The sequence below is a fragment of the Aedes aegypti genome, chromosome 3 (genome assembly GCF_002204515.2).
Source record: "Aedes aegypti strain LVP_AGWG chromosome 3, AaegL5.0 Primary Assembly, whole genome shotgun sequence".
Classification (NCBI taxonomy): domain Eukaryota; kingdom Metazoa; phylum Arthropoda; class Insecta; order Diptera; family Culicidae; genus Aedes; species Aedes aegypti.
In genome coordinates this window covers 114,747,004-114,762,534 of record NC_035109.1, presented here as the reverse complement: position 1 = coordinate 114,762,534, position 15,531 = coordinate 114,747,004, and the positions used below count along the sequence as shown (strand labels likewise).

The 15,531-nt window shown below is 39.5% G+C and overlaps 1 protein-coding gene across 2 annotated transcripts in view; it reads right to left on the bottom strand.

Annotated features, from left to right (window-relative positions):
• Positions 1-15,531, bottom strand: part of LOC5567031 (fructose-bisphosphate aldolase) — a 60,819-nt gene that overhangs the window by 27,820 nt on the left and 17,468 nt on the right. For both annotated transcript variants that reach the window (XM_001651374.2, XM_001651373.2), the window contains exon 4: positions 1,655-2,274. In XM_001651374.2, the coding sequence (XP_001651424.1) occupies positions 1,655-2,274 (620 nt within the window). The remainder of the gene's footprint in view (positions 1-1,654; positions 2,275-15,531) is intronic.

Genomic DNA, 15,531 nt, shown 5'->3' with positions numbered 1-15,531 from the left:
TATGAGTCGTACAACTAATATTTTCCAATAAGTTAAGCTGTGATAAATGCACACTACATGCCTGTCACAAGCTTTCACGCTTGCTCATTGCTGTAGCAGGTGAGGAATAGTGACAAGTTTGCATAAATAATGCTTTGCTTTTGAGCGATATATTCATTCGTAAAGAGCCTTTGTCAACTACGACGGTCTGCTACTAATATTTAAAACGATTATATAAGAACCTTTTAAAAGAAGGAACTTAGGAGCACCTGACGATAGTTTAGTCAGACATTCTTCAAAAGGGCTCAGATATCTAATTTGTTTAGGATTGTAAGACGAAACTATTTGACAATCTGCCACAGACCTTTGAATAAAACCTACAAAGAAGTTCGGATTTAACGACTACGCAGTCTTTTTGGGAATACAACGAGGTTTATTACTTGTCCAACGTTTCGACATGGGGTTGGTGTCTTCTTCAGGGGGAAACTAATTCTGTCGATTTTGGTCTTAAGTACCGAAATATTACAATAAAACATAGATACTCAGTTATTTGTCCTTACACAATTTTTTGAGACATTTAAAGTCTGACGAACTAAACATGAATGTTCTTTTGAATTCCATCAAGATTTTTTGAAGAATCTTGTCAGGCATCTGTCAAGAAAGATTTTCCATGAATGTTGATGAAAAAAATCCTTCAAATTTATCATTAATTGATTATAGTCTTCAAAATTGACCAGCGACCCACCTTTCAATATTCAAAAATTTTATTAAATTAGATCAGCTTTTTAAGTCCGAACAGACTATTTCCTCAAATTTCTTCTATTCAAAGTTAATAGAATTTTTAAAGTCGTTGGTGAAACAAGAAATAATTTTGTCTGGCAAGTGTTCTGTGTTATCTGCTACTCAATAAACACCTGTCTCAATTAATTAGAAATAGATAAACCTAAAAAATGTAATCCAACACTAAATACCACGCCCTGCTTCTACCTCTCTGGTGCCAATCACTTGTCTATCTTCATCCCCGCCCCACATTGGGGGGCGTGTGCATAAAGAATGAACATCCTTGCTGCTTTATCGTTATTGTTTTAATAGGTCTTCCGCATATTTTCAATCAATTTTCCTGCAATCCTGGCACCCCAGCACCCGGGAATCATCTTACACTTTTCCAATTACTTTCGCATTTGGTTGTAGTTGAACGACGAAGACGACGACGACGACGGTGGCATTCCCGCAAACTATAGGTCAACCAACAACGCCAAGCAACGTTGGACACGACTACGAAGCATTGTGCTGGTCGAGGCCATAACAATGCATACCCCAGCTGAGAAATATGAGATTTCTTTCAGCTTGAGGAATCCTCCAGTCAATCATGGTCTTCCTCCCCATCTTCCATCGCAAAGAAAAGACAGCGGATGCCATCCCGAAGGAAAGCAATTTTTTCGTTTGTTCACTTGCTTTGAACATCTCAGCCCCATCGTAATGAAATCGGATGGCTGGAAAATGCAACGAGGCGATGATTGATTGCCACGTGCCGTTCTCCATGTCACCCTCCTCGGAACAAACCGAACAATTTAACCCTTATGTCCACGCAGAGAAAGAACAACTACTTTACGTTTGAAGGTTACAGGACAAAACATTTTAATCCTAGCGTGCACATTCCTCAGGAAGCACTTACCTTGGCGCGCTTGATGAGCTCATCCTGAGCGGCCTTGAGGTTCTCCTTCTTGCCTCCCCAGGCGCGCAGTACCGAAGCCTGCAGGGCACGTCCATACGAGAAGGTCAGGGCCCATGGTCTCAGCAGCGGGACCTGGTTGATGGCGTTCAGATTGACGGAGGCTTCCTCCTCGGACTGTCCACCGGACAGGAAAGTGACTCCGGGCACGGCAGCTGGCACAGTACGGCGCAGGGCCAACACGGTGGCCAGGGCGATCTCCTGGGCGGACGGCTTCTTGGCGCAGCTCTGTCCGGCGGTGACCATGTTCGGCTTCAACAGAGTTCCCTCCAGGAAGACGTGGTGGTCATTGAGGGCCTTGTACACCGCGGCCAGCACCGTCTCGGTGACCTTCTGGCAACGTTCCAGATCATGGTCACCGTCGGGGAGGATCTCGGGCTCGACGATCGGCACGATACGCTGCGACTGGCACACCGAAGCGTAGCGGGCCAGCACGTTGGCGTTCTCCAGGATGGCCTGGTAGCTGGGGGTGTTCTTGCCGATCTTCAGCACGCAACGCCACTTGGCAAAGTCGCAGCCGTCCTTCTTGTACTGAGCGCAGCGGGCACCCAGGTCGTCCAAGCCTGGTTGGGTGATGGAGAAAGAAAAAGTGGATTGTTAGTTGTGTTTGATATTTGAAAGTATCGGATTTTTGGTAGTTTTGACTAACGAGAGCGTAGGGAGCAAGGCTCGATGACTTTGTATCATACAGTTTCAACCCTAATTAATAATTACTAACCCCTCAAAAGAGAAATGGTTCATCTAGGAATATTTACGATGATCTCTCCAAAAATGTCTCAAGATATTTTGGAAGATTTTTTCGTTTTTTTTTATAGAAGCATGCCGTTGAATTGATTTTTTTAGAAATTTCTGGAGACCAATAATTCATTCGAAGATTTCAAATTTTTTTTTAGAATATTTGCTTATGAAAATTTTTGAAAAATTAGAAATGAATCCAATACCTATCTCATTAGCGTTGGTAAAATAACAAAGCAAGTTTACTTCCTGGTCTGCAACGCTGAGAGCAATCAGCAATGTCCTTGCTATCTCAATGGGCAAACAAAAGGGGTGATTATCGCCCAGCCACGCAGGAAAAAGGATAATTCCATATTTTCCACTCACTGGGCGGAGTGTGTCACTTTCGTTGTTTACCACAACAACTGTTTTATTTGCACACTAGTGGGATGGCTGCCAACGCGAACCTGTCTGGTGTCCCGACGGTATCGGTATTTACCAAACGGATAAAAACGGAAATCGCGTGTCTGTCCGTACTTGCCAGTGTGCTGGCAAGTGGTGGATTGGTTTGGCAAGTAGGTATCTCACGAGCACGATCTTCCGCATTGGTGATGGCAGTGAACGGCGAGGTGTGATATGTGCTCTATTAGTTTGAGAACCTCTACTATGGGTACACATCATTCGCATAAATTACGGTTATTATCGGAGTGCTATGCTTTGCCATGATAGGGCATTGCTAGGTGGAAGTGGTTCAAAATGCACTGTGGGTAACAATGCAACCGGCAGGATTCGAACTCACGACCTGCTTGAGGAATAGCTACGTGTTTACCACTACGGCTGTTTTGCACCAGAGTGTACATTACAGCAAGAAGAGCTCTCAATTGCGTTTTGAACAACTTGCCCCTCAGTGGAATGACGATGGACCACAGCAGAAGTGTCAGGTATTACAATAATGGTGATTTGAAGAATAGTGGAATGAAGTGGATGGGAGTTGCATCCATGGTGCGATGATTACGTCCAACTCGACGACGATAATAGCGTAGCTCCACCAGGAGATGGGCGATGATAGTGAATTAATATGAGACGAGTGTTTGCTCGTGTGCAAATTGTATGTGCATATGGAGCGGCAATCAGGATTAATGAACTTGTGGGTTGTTCAGTGTGGATAGTTTAGTGCGAATTTAAGTTTTTTTTTGCAGAGCAGCATAGGCAAATGTTTGCCTAAAATAGTTCGGACCTGATGCATTACCGATACAAGGGCTAATCGTTTCGTAAACAAGTCATCAAATATTGCAGCTTTATCAAGGACTTCAATAAAACTGAATAAGTTTGCTTTTCAATGCGATTTGGTGATCAGTTTGGGATTTTATAACCTTCGGGCTATCGCGCTGTTGTACTTTGTACAACAGTTGTGATTTATATGCTATCATTTTGAAACAAAGATATCTATCGACACCAACCCAAAATGTATTCCTCAAGAATCTTCTTAAGAACAATACTCGACAGTTTTTATTAAAAGTATAGCCCTTAATAATACGGTAACATCAACAAATGTACATGGAAGTCGCAAAATAATGAACGCACTATATACGGTTCAAGTAAACCACAGTTCGAAATCGATGTATCTCAATATCTAGCTAATATAGAAAGTTGGGATCTTTACGTAAGTTCTCGCATAATATATGATCTCGCCCTAAAAGCCATTGGTAACCATGAGTGTAGCTCGTCGTCGCTGAGCATTTTAAGGCTAAGTAGCCCGTCATTCTTTTTGGCAACAATGATGACTTTTCAGCTTGCATTTCAAAGTGATATAACTCAGTCTTGATAGTTTATATTGACTTGAAAAAGTATCACTGTACGCGCTAACATGCTTAAAGTATGCTGATACTTTTTCAGCTGTGTCAGTGCAAAACCATCTGATTTTCTTTGATTCAAAATCGTGAGCTGAATTAGCAACAATCATCAACCACGCGTAAAAATTTCAATGACGGCCTACTTCGCCTTAATGGAATAACACGTTATATATCATCGGTATGGTGAAGGAAGGATCATTCTCTATCTGCCATTGGTGTAGGTTTGGATGCTTATTCATTCATTTGCTCAGAAACAACGAGCTATACACGTGGTTACCAATGGCTTTTAGGGCGTTATCCCAGATTATGCGAGAATTGTTCTGGAGATGAAGCGCTTTCTGATGGTACCTCATTTAATTCAGAATTTGACCACTAGGTGACACTAGGTGGCATTGAAGTTTTACTTTTGTATTGCAGATATTTCATAGACGTCATCTTTCTAAGTGATCAGGCTCCTGAGATATTAGCGAAACAAATGTTCTATACTGTTCTAGCGTCGCATGGTGGCAAAATTTTGAATCAACTAGTTTGAAAAATGATAGTCTTTGAGTTACCGAACAACTTTTCCGAAGACGCCATCTTTCTAAGTGGTCAGGATCCTGAGATCTACGAAACTAAAGTTTCATGCTCACTAACGCCGCCTAGTGGAAAAATCCCGAATTTATTGGCGTACGTTTTTATTGTAATGGTGAAAATATTTTTGAAATATAAACCCAATTACGCTCAAGTGTACGTTTTTTGAGGAAACTCTATTTTGATTTGCATTTTGAGTAATCCAGGTAAACATTAGTATAAAAATTGGCAAGAATCTTGACCCTAACAAACAGTATTGGACAAAATATTTGCAAATTTTTCGATTCTTCATACAAAATGATCAACATTGGATTAGGCGATTGGCGGTTCAATGAACAGCGCTTCTGTTTAATAAGCAGTAGGTCATGGGTCCAATCCCAGGCTCGTCTTTTCTTTACGCCTTTCCTTACGACTGATACATAGGCAACCTGCTTACCAAAAGCAATTCTCTATGCCATAAACCTCACCCCAACACATTGAACTGGCGTAGATGCAGGGTTATATCCGGTTTACTGTAGACTAGTTTGGCTTGCAATATAAATTCCTTTTCCTTTTTCTCATTGGTTAGCATTCCGAGGAGGAAGGCGCCATTAAACTGAGGGTGTCTATTAGTCTCAAGCAATAATCTGGTTGGTTGCTTGCATCGGTCCATAAATAACTCAGATCTCAGATCACGCTAAAGTTGACCATTTTATATGGAAAATTTAACCCGTATAGGCCTGAATGAAAGCAAAAATACTAAAACCCTCACCACTCAGCGAATTCTTAACGGATTCAAATGATTTTTTGACAGTTTACTTGTCCACATATCTTGTTTCTTAAAGTGGCCAGAGGAACGCGGAAATATTCCTGTGGCCAGAGTTATTCCGGTGGGTCACTTTTTTAGGGACATGCCAAGTTATCTTTATTTATTTGTGTTGAAATATCGCGGAACTATTCGCGAGGAGATCGCGATGATCAGATTCGATCAAAATAATAACAATCCAGCATTGAAGGATTGATGACGTATGTCATGTTATTCCAATAATGCCCAAACGAGATCCAACGGGAACTTGCATACGAGGTTGTATGCGGGCGCTATAAATGTTCTGCTGCAGATAGGTTCATAAATATTCTCACTTGAATTCAGTGTTGCGAGTAATGCTATTGGATTATCATGTGAATCATATTGAATTATAAACATTGGATTATTTACATCGCTATCGAACATTGACTACCATTAATGACCTGACAGACGAAATAAAGAATTTTTATCTACAAACCAAACCAAAACTGAGTATAAGTTTTAACAGGTTATGGGCCCAGTAGTCAACTGAGCAAGATTTATTTTTCTTCAACGATCAAGTTTTTTTGAAGAAATCGAAAGATGTCTGTGAACGATGTCAAGGCAGGTGGTCAACCTGCAAACCAGCGACAGGAGGTTGAGAATCGGACCGAGAGAGGAGCATTCGAACGGCAGCTGCCGTATACCGCCGTTGCTGTACGGGATCGTGCCCATATCTTCGATGGGTCGGAGAGGATGTTTGCGGCATGGAAGTGGAGGATGGAGCACCACCTCTCTATGATGGACCTCATCCATACGTTGGTTCGTACTCCGTACGAAGAAGAATACGCCACTCCCGTGGCGGGTAATTCGGAAGCCCAAGAAGAAGTGAGAAAGGCAAAGCTGCGTAAGAGAATCAACGACGACATGAACGCTCTGGATGAAATTGTTATGTGGGTGAACAATGACGTCCTTAACAAGCTAATCGGAGTCTCATACGCAAAGGAGGCTATGGATCTATTGGTGAAAACCTACCAAAAAGTTGGAACGGGCGTTATGATTGCCATGCGTGATCGATTGTTTTCGATCAAAAATAGAAAACATACTTCTATTTCGGCCTTGTTCGACGAGTACGAGACGATAATCCGGGAGCTAGATCGGATGGGTACTCGAATGGATCAATCGGAGAAGATGGCCGCAATGATGATAGCCATACCGAAGCGATATCAGCACGTCAAGGGAGCATTGACCGTTTTGCCGTGCGATGAACTCTGCAAGAAGCCGTTAGTGGAGATAAAACGAATGCTGTTGGATGCGGAGCAAAGCGAGTCGATGGAGGTCGATGATGAGCCAGTGGTGCCAGACGTGGCGCTAAAAACGACCAAAAGAGTAATTGAGTGTTTTGGGTGTGGGAAGCCAGGACACTACAAAAATAAATGCCCGGCGTTAAAGAAGAAGAAGAAGCGGTTTGTTCATCACCAAGGTCATGCGATGCTAGCAGGAGAAAAGAAGAAGGAATCTCGGAAGGTATCGTTTGCTGTGGACTCTGGAGCTTCAAGCCACATGGTGAACGACGAAAAATTGTTACAGAGAGCGGTGAAGCTGGCAACACCGGTTACCATCAGCACAGCAAAGTCGGGGGAGACCCTACAGGCTGTGAAGAAAGGAAAGGTAACATTGAAATCGGTTGTTGGCTTGAACAAAATAAAACGTATTGAATTGTACGATGTTCTTTTCATTCCCAATCTCGAAGAAAACCTCCTTTCAGTCAGAAAGATTAATTCCATGGGGAAAAGGGTCACTTTTCAGGATAAAGAGGTTCGAATTGAAGATAAAGGCGAGGTTATCGCTGAGGGGAAAGATAAAAATGGTTTGTATTGCGTTGATATGTTTTTGGAGCATACTGTCGACCTAGCAGCGTTGTTTAGTCAAAGGAAGGTAAGTCTAACCGATTGGCATAAACGGCTCGGTCATCTTAGTTTTTCGGGGCTTGAAAAACTGCTCAAAAACAATATGGTTGATGGAATAGATATTTCATCAAATGATTTAGTCAAACAGTATGAAGTTTGCGAGAGTTGTTTAGCAGGCAAACAATCATGCAAGAAGTTTCTTTCTATGCAATTACCCAGATCAAGTCGGCCACTTGAATTAGTGCATACAGATGTATGCGGGTATATGGAGCAATCCACCTACGATGGGTATCGGTATTTCGTCACCTTTACCGATGATTTTACCCATTTCACTGTTGTTTATCTCATTAAAAGAAAAAGTGACGTATTCGATCGTTTTAAAGAATACGAAGCAATGGCAACAGCTCACTTTGGTCAAAAGTTGTCTAAAATGCGTTGCGATAACGGTAGAGAATATCTTGGCAAAGATTTCCAAGACTATACTGTAGGAATAAAGGTATCAGAATGATTTTTACCGTTCCTTATACTCCTCAGCAGAACGGAGTAAGTGAAAGGATAAATCGAACGCTAATGGAGAAGGTTCGAGCTTTACTCCATCAAAGTGAACTTTCGAAAGAAATGTGGGGAGAAGCATTGTATGTGGCTGCTTACGTCACTAACAGGTCTCCGACAAATGCTCTTGTTGAACTCAAGACGCCTTTTGAAATGTGGAATGGCAGGAAACCAGACCTTAGTAATCTAAAGATGTTTGGTAGCCATGCTTACATGCAAATTCCGAAAGAGAAACGTCACAAGCTTGATTCGAAGACAAAACGATTGACATTCGTAGGTTATGCGAATAACGGATATCGGTTGTGGAATAAAAACAACCGAGTAATTGAAATATCCAGAAACGTTGTCTTTGATGAATCAATTGTTCGCAGTAATACAACAACCGAAGATGTTCATCTACCAATTGTTGTGAGGGAGCAGAAACACTGCGAAAATGAAGATAAGGAGGAAGAAATTTCAATCTGCAACGAAGATGAGAGCAAAACAAACAAAGATGATGAAGAAGAGGTGATTCGACTTCCTGAGCCTGAGGAAGAAGTGGAAGCAGAAGAAGTTGTAATAATCGAGACGTCTGATGAGGTTTTCGCGGATGCTGAGGAGGATGAGGGCATCGATGAGCAGCAATCAGAGCTAAGACGTGGTACACGGAAAAGAAAAGTTCCCCAGAGATTCCAACCGAGTTCTGCCAAGATAGCTTCTGCAACATTCGATGAAGATGCTCCAGAAACAGTAGCCGAATTGAAGAAACGGGAGGACTGGGAGAATTGGAAAATTGCCATCGATGAAGAATTAAATTCTCTTCATGAAAATAAAACCTGGACAGTGGTCAACTGTTTACCGAAGAACCAAAAAGCTATTCATTCGAAATGGGTTTTTTCGGTGAAAGACGATGGCCGCTATAAAGCACGGCTAGTTGCAAAAGGTTGCTCACAGAGACCTGGTTTTGATTACCAGGATACTTTTGCTCCAGTAGCCAGAATGGAAAGCGTTAGGACAATTTTGTCAGTCGCAAATAAGAATGGACTTTTGATTCATCAAATGGATGTTAAGACAGCTTTTCTTTATGGAGATTTAGAGGAAACGATCTTCATGAAGCTTCCAAACGATGAGATAGGTAATTCTCAAATCGTACGTCTACAGAAAAGTTTGTACGGTTTAAAACAAGCTAGTAGATCTTGGAACAGGAAATTCGATGACGAAATTAAAAAGCTGGGTTTTATTCCATTAAAGAGTGACTGTTGTGTGTATACGTCTCGAGCAAAAGATTTGATTTTGATTTTATATGTAGACGATATACTCATTCTTGGAAAACAGGAATCACAACTAAACTGGATAAAATCTGAACTTGGGAAGCTATTCCAAATGAAAGATTTAAAAGAAGTGAAACACTTTTTGGGTATGGACATACACCGAGATTATCAGAACCAAATCATGGAAATATCTCAAGCAGGTTATGCAGAGAAAATCCTAAAAAGATTTGGAATGTCCGAATCAAAACCAGTTAGCACTCCACTAGATCCGAATGTACGATGGGTCAAGTCAAATGATGATGAATTAACATCACATCCATTCAAAGAATTGCTTGGCTGCTTGCAATATCTAGCATTAGTATCACGCCCTGATATCAGTGCTGCAGTAAATATCCTAAGCAAATACCAAGCTTCCCCTTCAAATGCACATTGGACAGGATTGAAACGCATTATGCGTTATTTGCGAGGAACCATGAACACAAAAATCGTATTCAGCAATAGAGAACACTCAAACGTTTTATTGGGTTTTGCTGATGCCGATTTTGCCAACGACATCGATGATCGAAAATCAATTTCTGGAAATTCGTTTCTTGTTTTCGGCAATCTTGTGTCTTGGTCAACCAAAAGACAACAAACGGTTAGTTTGTCGTCAACAGAAGCTGAATTAATTTCACTCTGTCAAGCTGCTAAAGAAGGATTGTGGTTAACAAACCTTCTGAATGAACTGGGCATAGAAAGTTCTCCATTCATAATCATGGAAGACAACATTCCATGCATAAACTTCACTGAAGAACCTCGAAGTCACCAACGAATGAAACACCTTGATTTGAAGTTCATGTTCATCCGGGAACTCGTCAGGAGCAGGAAGCTAAAGATAGAATATATCTCGACGGTGGATCAACCAGCTGATGCATTCACCAAAGGACTTCCAGCTGCTCAACATAGGAAACTGCTGAACATCCTTAATGTCCGGATTGAGGGGAAATGTTGAAATATCGCGGAACTATTCGCGAGGAGATCGCGATGATCAGATTCGATCAAAATAATAACAATCCAGCATTGAAGGATTGATGACGTATGTCATGTTATTCCAATAATGCCCAAACGAGATCCAACGGGAACTTGCATACGAGGTTGTATGCGGGCGCTATAAATGTTCTGCTGCAGATAGGTTCATAAATATTCTCACTTGAATTCAGTGTTGCGAGTAATGCTATTGGATTATCATGTGAATCATATTGAATTATAAACATTGGATTATTTACATCGCTATCGAACATTGACTACCATTAATGACCTGACAGACGAAATAAAGAATTTTTATCTACAAACCAAACCAAAACTGAGTATAAGTTTTAACAATTTGCAATGACAATCATTTCAATTTGCATAAATCATTAATTCATTAAATCATTAAATCATTCAACATTATAAATGAAGAGTTTTGCACCGTTTAAAATATACCGTTTCAATTCTCGAAGAGTAGAAATCAAACATAACTGTGCACTAAAATGCATTCTTATAAGCTTTGCACAGATGTTCAGATACCAATTGGCCACTTTATCTTAAGTTTGAGGCGTCCCGGGACCCGAATATGGTCATTTGTAGGATCAGTCAAATGCAAAACTCATAGTTATCCAATTCAATCGTTTCTCAAAAGGTTTACACTGATGTAATTTTCTTAAAATTCCGTCATATGGTGGCCACATTATAGCCGGTTCCAGAAATTATCTGTGACTCAAAATTTGCCTACCTTCAGGGGCACAAACGCACAGTATCCTTTTCACCCGACCTGACCCAGTGACCCACAGGAATATTTCCGCGTTCCTATGGCCACTTCTAGAAACTAAATATGTGTGCCAGTATTCTGACAAAAAATCATTTGAATCCATTCATAATTCGCTGAGCAATGACGGTTTTAGAATATTTGCTTTTCCAATTGAAAATCAAGTTACTCAGGACTTCGAAAATATTCTCAATCAAGAGAACGTTTTCGAAAATGCCTGGGAGACTGATTTGGAAGAAGTGAGAACTATTATTAAAAAATTCAAAAATATGAAAGCTCCTGGCGATGATGGAATTTTCTACATCCTCATCAAGAAACTTCCAGAAAGTAGCTTATCATTTCTAGTTGATTCTTCTTCTTCTTCTTGGCATTACGTCCTCACAGGGACAAAGCCTGCTTCTCAGCTTAGTGTTCAATGAGCAATTCCACAGTTGTTAACTGAGAGCTTTCTTTGCCAAAGTTGCCATTTTCGCATTCGTATATCGTATGGCAAGTACGATGATACTTTATGCCCAGGGAAGTCAAGGAAATTTCCATTACGAAAAGATCCTGGACCGACCGGGAATCGAACCCAGACACCTTCAGCATGGCTTTGCTTTGTAGCCGCGGACTCTAACCACTCGGCTAAGGAAGGCCCCACCATTTCTAGTTGATATATTTAACAAATGTTTTCAATTAGCATATTTTCCTGACAAATGGAAAAATGCTAAGGTTGTTCCAATTTTAAAACCAGACAAAAATCCTGCAGAAGCTTCCAGCTATCGTCCAATCAGTTTGCTTTCCTCCATCAGTAAACTTTTTGAAAAGGTTATTTTGAACAGAATGATGGCCCACATCAACGAAAATTCAATTTTTGCCAATGAACAGTTCGGATTCCGCCATGGACATTCGACCACTCATCAACTTTTACGTGTAACAAATTTGATCCGTTCCAACAAATCTGAAGGCTATTCTACTGGTCTTGCTCTTCTAGACATAGAAAAAGCATTCGACAGTGTTTGGCATGAAGGTTTGATTGTAAAATTGAAAAACTTTAATTTTCCAACATACATTGTTAGAATAATTCAAAGTTATCTGTCAAATCGTACACTTCAGGTTAATTATCAGAACTCCAGATCTGAAAGACTTCCTGTAAGAGCTGGTGTTCCTCAAGGCAGCATTTTGGGACCAATATTATACAATATTTTCACATCTGACTTACCTGAGTTACCTCAGGGATGTCAAAAATCTTTGTTTGCGGATGACACAGGCCGCTCCGCCAAAGGACGAAGCCTGCGTGTCATCTGTAGTCGATTGCAAAAAAGTTTGGATATTTTTTCTTCATACTTGCAAAAATGGAAGATTTCTCCTAATCCTTCCAAAACTCAACTAATAATATTCCCACATAAACCAAAAGCTCTTTATTTGAAACCTTCAAGTAGACATGTTGTCACGATGAGAGGGATTCCAATAAATTGGTCAGATGAAGTTAAGTATCTAGGGCTCATGCTTGATAAGAATTTAACTTTCAAAAATCACATTGAGGGCATTCAAGCCAAATGTAATAAATATGTAAAACGTCTTTATCCCCTTATTAATAGAAAATCAAAACTTTGTCTTAAGAACAAGCTTTTGATATTCAAACAAATTTTCAGGCCAGCCATGTTGTATGCTGTACCAATATGGACTAGCTGTTGTAATACCAGAAAGATAGCTCTGCAGAGAATTCAAAATAAAATTTTGAAAATGATTCTAAGGTTTCCTCCCTGGTATAGTACTAGAGTTTTCAATCCCGGGAACATTTCCCGGGATTTGAGATTTCCCGGGATTCCCGTTTCCCGGGAAATGATTTTCTGTTTCCCGGGATTCCCGTATTTCCCGGAATTTCTGTTGTTCCCGGGAAGTTCTATTTAAATACAGAATGGATCACGTATATTCAGTTAAAAACTATCGCACAGTTTACTTTTCATATCATACCAAACAATGTCCTCACTAGAAGAGATACGATGTGTTTGTGAGTTAAAATATTGGTGAAAACCAACCGAAAAAAGGGAAGAAAACGGGATGTATTTCACTGACATTTTAAAGGTGATTTCTACATGGCTTACTTCACTGCCTACTGGTTTACCGGGACAACTAGTTGGCAATACAATATAAAGAAATTTTCGAATAATCTATTTCATGATTTGAGTAGAATTATTAAGTTTTCCAGGTTTGTACTTGTTTGTTTTTTATTTTAGTTTTGTAAAGATTTATTAAATGTTGGTAAATATTATTTGAACTTCATACGATACCTCCACATATAATTTTGCTAAATTTTATAAACTTTTTTGTAAAAAAGCCTAGCAAAAAACGAAACAAATATTTTTGGAGGAACATAAATAAATTACTCATAAAAAGAGAGAACCAATCGTGCAAATGCAATGGGTTAAAATAAAACATACATAAAATAAGACATGATTTCAAAAAACTTCATCAAATTAGCATAACTTTTACGTTTTTAGAATTTCCCGGAATCCCGGGAATTCCCGGGAAATTATAATTTTATTTCCCGTTTCCCGGGAAGTCAATTCCCGGGAAAATTGAAAACTCTATATAGTACCAATGAGTTACATAGAATATCCAATGTTGAAACATTGGAACAAATGTCAAATAAAATAATCAATAATTTCAGGCAAAAATCCTTACAATCTTCTATTGCCACGATTAATGCGTTATATGTTTAGGTTAAGTTAGGTTAAGTAATTTAAAGCGTTTTTTTTTTCTCTTATAAGCAGGTGAAATCTGTAAAAAATCTGAACTGCTACGGCAAATGAAATGTTATATGTTGTTAACAAAATGTTAATAAAATCTTAAATGTGTTTTACCAAATTAGGATGATAGTATTGTCTAATAACACAGAACACCTAGATATAAGAAATGAATGTAATGTTTGGAATGATACTAATAAAGAAATTAAAAAAAAAGAGAATATTTGCTTTCATCAGGCCTATACGGGTTAAAAAACTGCAACTGTGTTGTACATTACTGTAGAAGTATACTTTAAGAAAACCGTTCTAGTAATTCTTCAAGGAGTCAAAGAGTTTGTAAAAGCCACAAGTTTTATAAACTTGTTTCGATAGATTACGTCAAAAGTTCTTTATGGAGTTCTACCAAATATTTGGCCAGAAATCTGTCAGATATATAAAAAAAAATTCACCAAAAAATCCGATAATAATGTTTTTGGGGTGCGTCAAGCAGTTCTCAGAGACAACAGAAGGGAATCGTTTCCTACCTCCCTCCAATTTATATTTCCCTTTTCTACACTATCCGGTAAGACGATTGCACAAATCTTTTAAATAGTGGAGAGCAGGAGGCAGGCGAATAGCGATTGATAATCATAAAAATAGGAACTTTGGAGACATGCTTGGAAAATAAGACCAGGTCATTTAAAATTATCGATCAAAACGAAATCACACAAAATTCAATGAAACAAAAAAATTAGACAAACAGGATTATTTTTTGTTTCATTGTTTGATAAGGGGAAATCACAATGATTTTTCAGATAATTCTACCTGATATTTCTCTGAGGACATTTCTAGCACTTTTTTTAATAACCAACGACAAATATTACTGCTCTTTTAAGTGTAAGTAGTTTTTCCACAAATTTCATCAAAACCTAATTCCAGAATGCGGTTTGAAGAGCCCGAGCAAATATAAGTTTTTTCGAAACGTCATGAAAGGTAGAGAGGAAATGTGCCCACTTAAATGGCAATGCGTATTTTGATTCTGATTTAATCTCTGGAGGAATTTCAGATGAAATCTCTGGAGGTACTTCTGATGGAATTTTTAGAGGAACACCCGATGGAATCCCTATAGGAGCTCCTTATTATATCCTTATAAAATTCCTAGAAGAAAAACTGATGGAATTCCTTGAGGAACTCCTGATGCCATCTCTGGAGGAATTCCAGATGAAATCTTCAAAAGAACTCATAATGGAATCCTTATGGTACTCCTGATGGAAATTCTATAGGGACTCCGGATTAAATCCCTGGAGGAACTCCTAATGAAATCCCTAGAAGAACACCTGATGGAATCCCTAGAGATACGTCTGATGGAATCCTTGAAGGAACTCGTGTAAGAAATCCTGATGGAATTCCTTGAGGAACTCCTGATATCAACTTTGGAGGAATTCCAGGTGAAATCCTCAAAAGAACTGCTGATGGAATCCCCATAGGTACTCCTGATGGAATTCTTATAGAGACTCTCGATTCAATCCCTGGAGGAACTCCTGATGAAATCCCCAGAAGAACTCCTGATAGAATTTCTCGAAGTACACCTGATGGAATCACTAGAGGAATTCCTGGTGAAATTCCTGGAGGAATTCCTGATGGAATCCCTTAAAAGCCCTAGAAGAAATCCTGATGGAATTCCTTGAGGAATTTCTGATATCATCTCTGG